The sequence below is a fragment of the Silene latifolia genome, chromosome 7 (assembly GCF_048544455.1).
Source record: "Silene latifolia isolate original U9 population chromosome 7, ASM4854445v1, whole genome shotgun sequence".
NCBI classification, from domain to species: Eukaryota; Viridiplantae; Streptophyta; class Magnoliopsida; order Caryophyllales; family Caryophyllaceae; genus Silene; species Silene latifolia.
This window is the reverse complement of record NC_133532.1, coordinates 20704874-20708161: the sequence shown is the minus strand read 5'-3', so window position 1 is coordinate 20708161 and position 3288 is coordinate 20704874. Positions and strand designations below refer to the sequence as shown.

General features: G+C 35.5%; 1 protein-coding gene across 1 annotated transcript; it reads left to right on the top strand.

The window, feature by feature from the left end:
• Positions 1 to 1773: 1773 nt before the first annotated feature.
• LOC141590947 (auxin-binding protein ABP19b-like) lies at positions 1774 to 2895 on the top strand. Its single transcript, XM_074411454.1, has one exon. It carries the CDS (start codon positions 1840 to 1842, stop codon positions 2473 to 2475), a length of 636 nt encoding a protein of 211 aa, XP_074267555.1. The 5' UTR covers positions 1774 to 1839; the 3' UTR covers positions 2476 to 2895.
• Positions 2896 to 3288: the final 393 nt, after the last annotated feature.

Here is a 3288-nt window from a genome sequence, read left to right as displayed (position 1 = left end):
TAAAGTTCTCTCGCCAATTTGGGCAAATGGTTATGAAGAATTTTATGGACAACAAGACAAATAAGTTGCCCAAGTTCATGCATTGCTGCGTTGCACTTGCAAGTGATTTGCAGGTTGTAAGCTTTGTGTTTAGAAGGCCACTATTAATATAGGTTTCACTTTCTAGGAAGGCAAAATAAATTAGATATTTTTAGGGCAACTTTTTAGATGTATGAAGCATATCTAACGGAAGATGTAACGGAGGAGGATCTTGAGTCCTTAACTGTAAAGTCTAGAAGTTGAGGTCCTTAACTGGGAAAAAGCTGAAAGTTGAGATCCTTATCTTACCCTTTACTCATTTTTTTTTCATTACTTCAATATATCTCAATGTTAAATTGCGTCATTGGACAAGATTATTATGCATTTGATTGAAGATAAATTTTGGAAAATGCAACAGTGGTTGGCATATTAGTTGTTAAAATCAATGTAAAAAATTGGATTATTGTCATCTATTTTGGTGTAAATATCACGTACCAGAAATCCAGAATGCCTTCTTTTGGTAAATTTCTTATACGTAGAAGTGTGTATGTTGGTGGCATTAGGTGTTTAGACCCTTATGAAATAAGACAAACTTTGAACAATCCAATAATGTTTTGGCATAGAATATGATTTATTGGACCTACTTGTTGGTTTTCACGTAGAAGTTTGGGTTGTAGTAGATTAGTAGTCTCATTTTTACGTAGATATTTCATGATATAATTCTTTCCATCATACAATCTCACGTGTTATTCAATTAAAAATCTTAATTATATTGGGAGGAGGTCTGGCTTAGCCAAAGTGGTGGCCTGGTGGGTGGTAAGGAGCGTAGGTGGTAGGCTAGGTAGTACGAACACTCCTCCTAATAATCGGCCTATCCATGTCGGATACGATACTTGTCGGACACCTATAAAGCCGTGTCTAACTTTCTGCTTCTATTTGGGCACGTGTTCAACACGTATCATGGTACTTGGTCACGTGTTATGGTCCATGTGTAATTAGTTGTTACCGGTCATTTCAAATCGGGTAATCTTAGCTCCGGTCATTTCGAATGTAGAATACTCCGTCGGATTTAGGTTTGCTGCGTCTCGACCTTAGAATTAGGTCCATGTTGAAAATGAGTTAAACGAGTAATGAGATGTCGAAAGATATTGATTATATGTTTTGGTTTTGGAAATGAGAATGAGTTATAATCAATCTCAAGATTTACCTTCACTTATTTAAATTTAAAATCAAATACGTTTTCAAAAATTAAATCACACATATATAACAATAAAATATATATATATATTTTATTAAATTTAAATAACGTGTTCCGTGTCCGTTTCGATGCTACCTAGGTGGTGGGTGTCAGATGAAGTTGGAAGGGGAAGGGTGCAGTGGTACTCTGATAAAGGCTTATCCTCGAAAACCCCTACTAAACCCTATGAACATAACTGACAACAGAGAGTGACTAAAATGAACTTGAACAGAATTGCATCAAACAAATTAATAAGGCTTATCCTTATCATATTGATTCGTTTGTACCTAATGTGTACACCTAACCGGCCAATAACTTGTTTGACATGTCTATGTGTAATTAGTTGTTACTGGTCATTTCAAGTCGGGTAATCTTAGCTCTGGTCATTTCAAATGTAGAATACTTGATCGGTCGGATTTAGGTTTGCTTCTCTTGACCTTAGAATTTGGTCCATGTACCTAACTTTTGAATTCTTATATATACGTTTTCAAATTTCATAAACATATGAATAACAGCCCAACCGATCAATTCAATAACAAACGCAACCAGAACACATAATATTTCTATACTCGAAAGAAACAACAATGGATCAGCCAATGATCTTTTTGATGATGTTATCCATTCTTCTATCATTCTCGTCCGCCAGCGTAGTTGATTTCTGTGTAGCAGACTTGAACTACCCAGTCGGACCAGCAGGGTTCCCTTGTAAGAACCCTGCTACCCTCACCTCCAATGACTTTGTTTTCTCAGGCTTCAGCGTGGCTGGAAACACATCTAATAGCATATTCAAATCTGCAATAACTAAAGCAAACCATCATACATTCCCTGCGCTAAACGGTTTAGGCATTTCAATTTCACGACTAGACCTAGCCGTGGGAGGCATTGCTCCATTACACACACATCGTGCAGACGAAATGGTCCTAGTCATTGAGGGAACCATCATTTCCGGGTTCATTGCATCCGATAACACCGCCTATTACAAGACTATGAACAAGGGTGACATTATGATACTTCCTCAAAGTTTGCTACATTTCCAAATTAATATTGGTGACATTCCTGCTGTTTTATTTGTAAGCTTGAATAGTCCTAGTCCTGGATTCCAGTTTCTACCTCTTTCTTTGGGCTCAAATAATTTACCCTCTGAAATCATTGAGAAGACTACTTTGTTGGATCCTCAACAAGTGAAGAAATTGAAGAATGTTTTCCGTGGCACCAACTAATTAATCATGGCTTCTAGTTTCTACAATTCTACCTATACAATGTTCATTAATTTAATGAGTATATATATATAATAAGAAAGGGAGCGAGTAAGCCTCATGTAAGACGGTTTTCGAATAAAACATTATAAGATAAGATAACAAAGATCTTGATGTCCTTATCATGTAAAATGGTGGTCGGTTATTTTAGTGGGGTTATATTAAGATAAAATATAATTTGAGTTTACAATCACTCTTGTGACTTGTGTATGTAATGGTAAGAAAGATAAGTAGTGAAAGTCATTGTAACTGTGCAGTTGTAGCGGTTTGAAGCTGACGGGATTTGAATCCAAGTCATGAGTACCATCTTTCTAGCTATGTTTATTAATGACCTACCTTAATTTAGGTCACCAATAAATGTACTGTAATTATATTCATAACCTACCTATTTTATTTGAAGTTTATGAATAACCACTATAACCAACTTTAACAAATACTCCGTCCGACCTAACTATTTGTTTATTTTGATTAACATGCTTCTCATAAAGAATAAAAAAAGCAAATAAACAGATAATTTAGGCAGAGGAAGTATCCTAATATGCTGCAAATTTAATAGGCCTGTAAAACATAGCCATTTGACACCATGAAGTGGGCAAGAAACAAGGTCACCATGGTTGTCAAAGGATATAATCATATTGTACAGGATTAATCTAGTTTTTTATTTTATAAAAAAGAAAAAGTTGTCAAAGGATCATATTTTTCTCAACCGGATTCCAGTTTGTACCTCTTTCTTTGGGCTCAAATAATTTACCTTCCTAAATCATTGAGAAGACTACC

Coding starts and splice junctions, on each gene's coding strand:
- LOC141590947 (XM_074411454.1), top strand. CDS start 1,840: ATGGATCAGCCAATGATCTTTTTGATGATGTTATCCATTCTTCTATCA.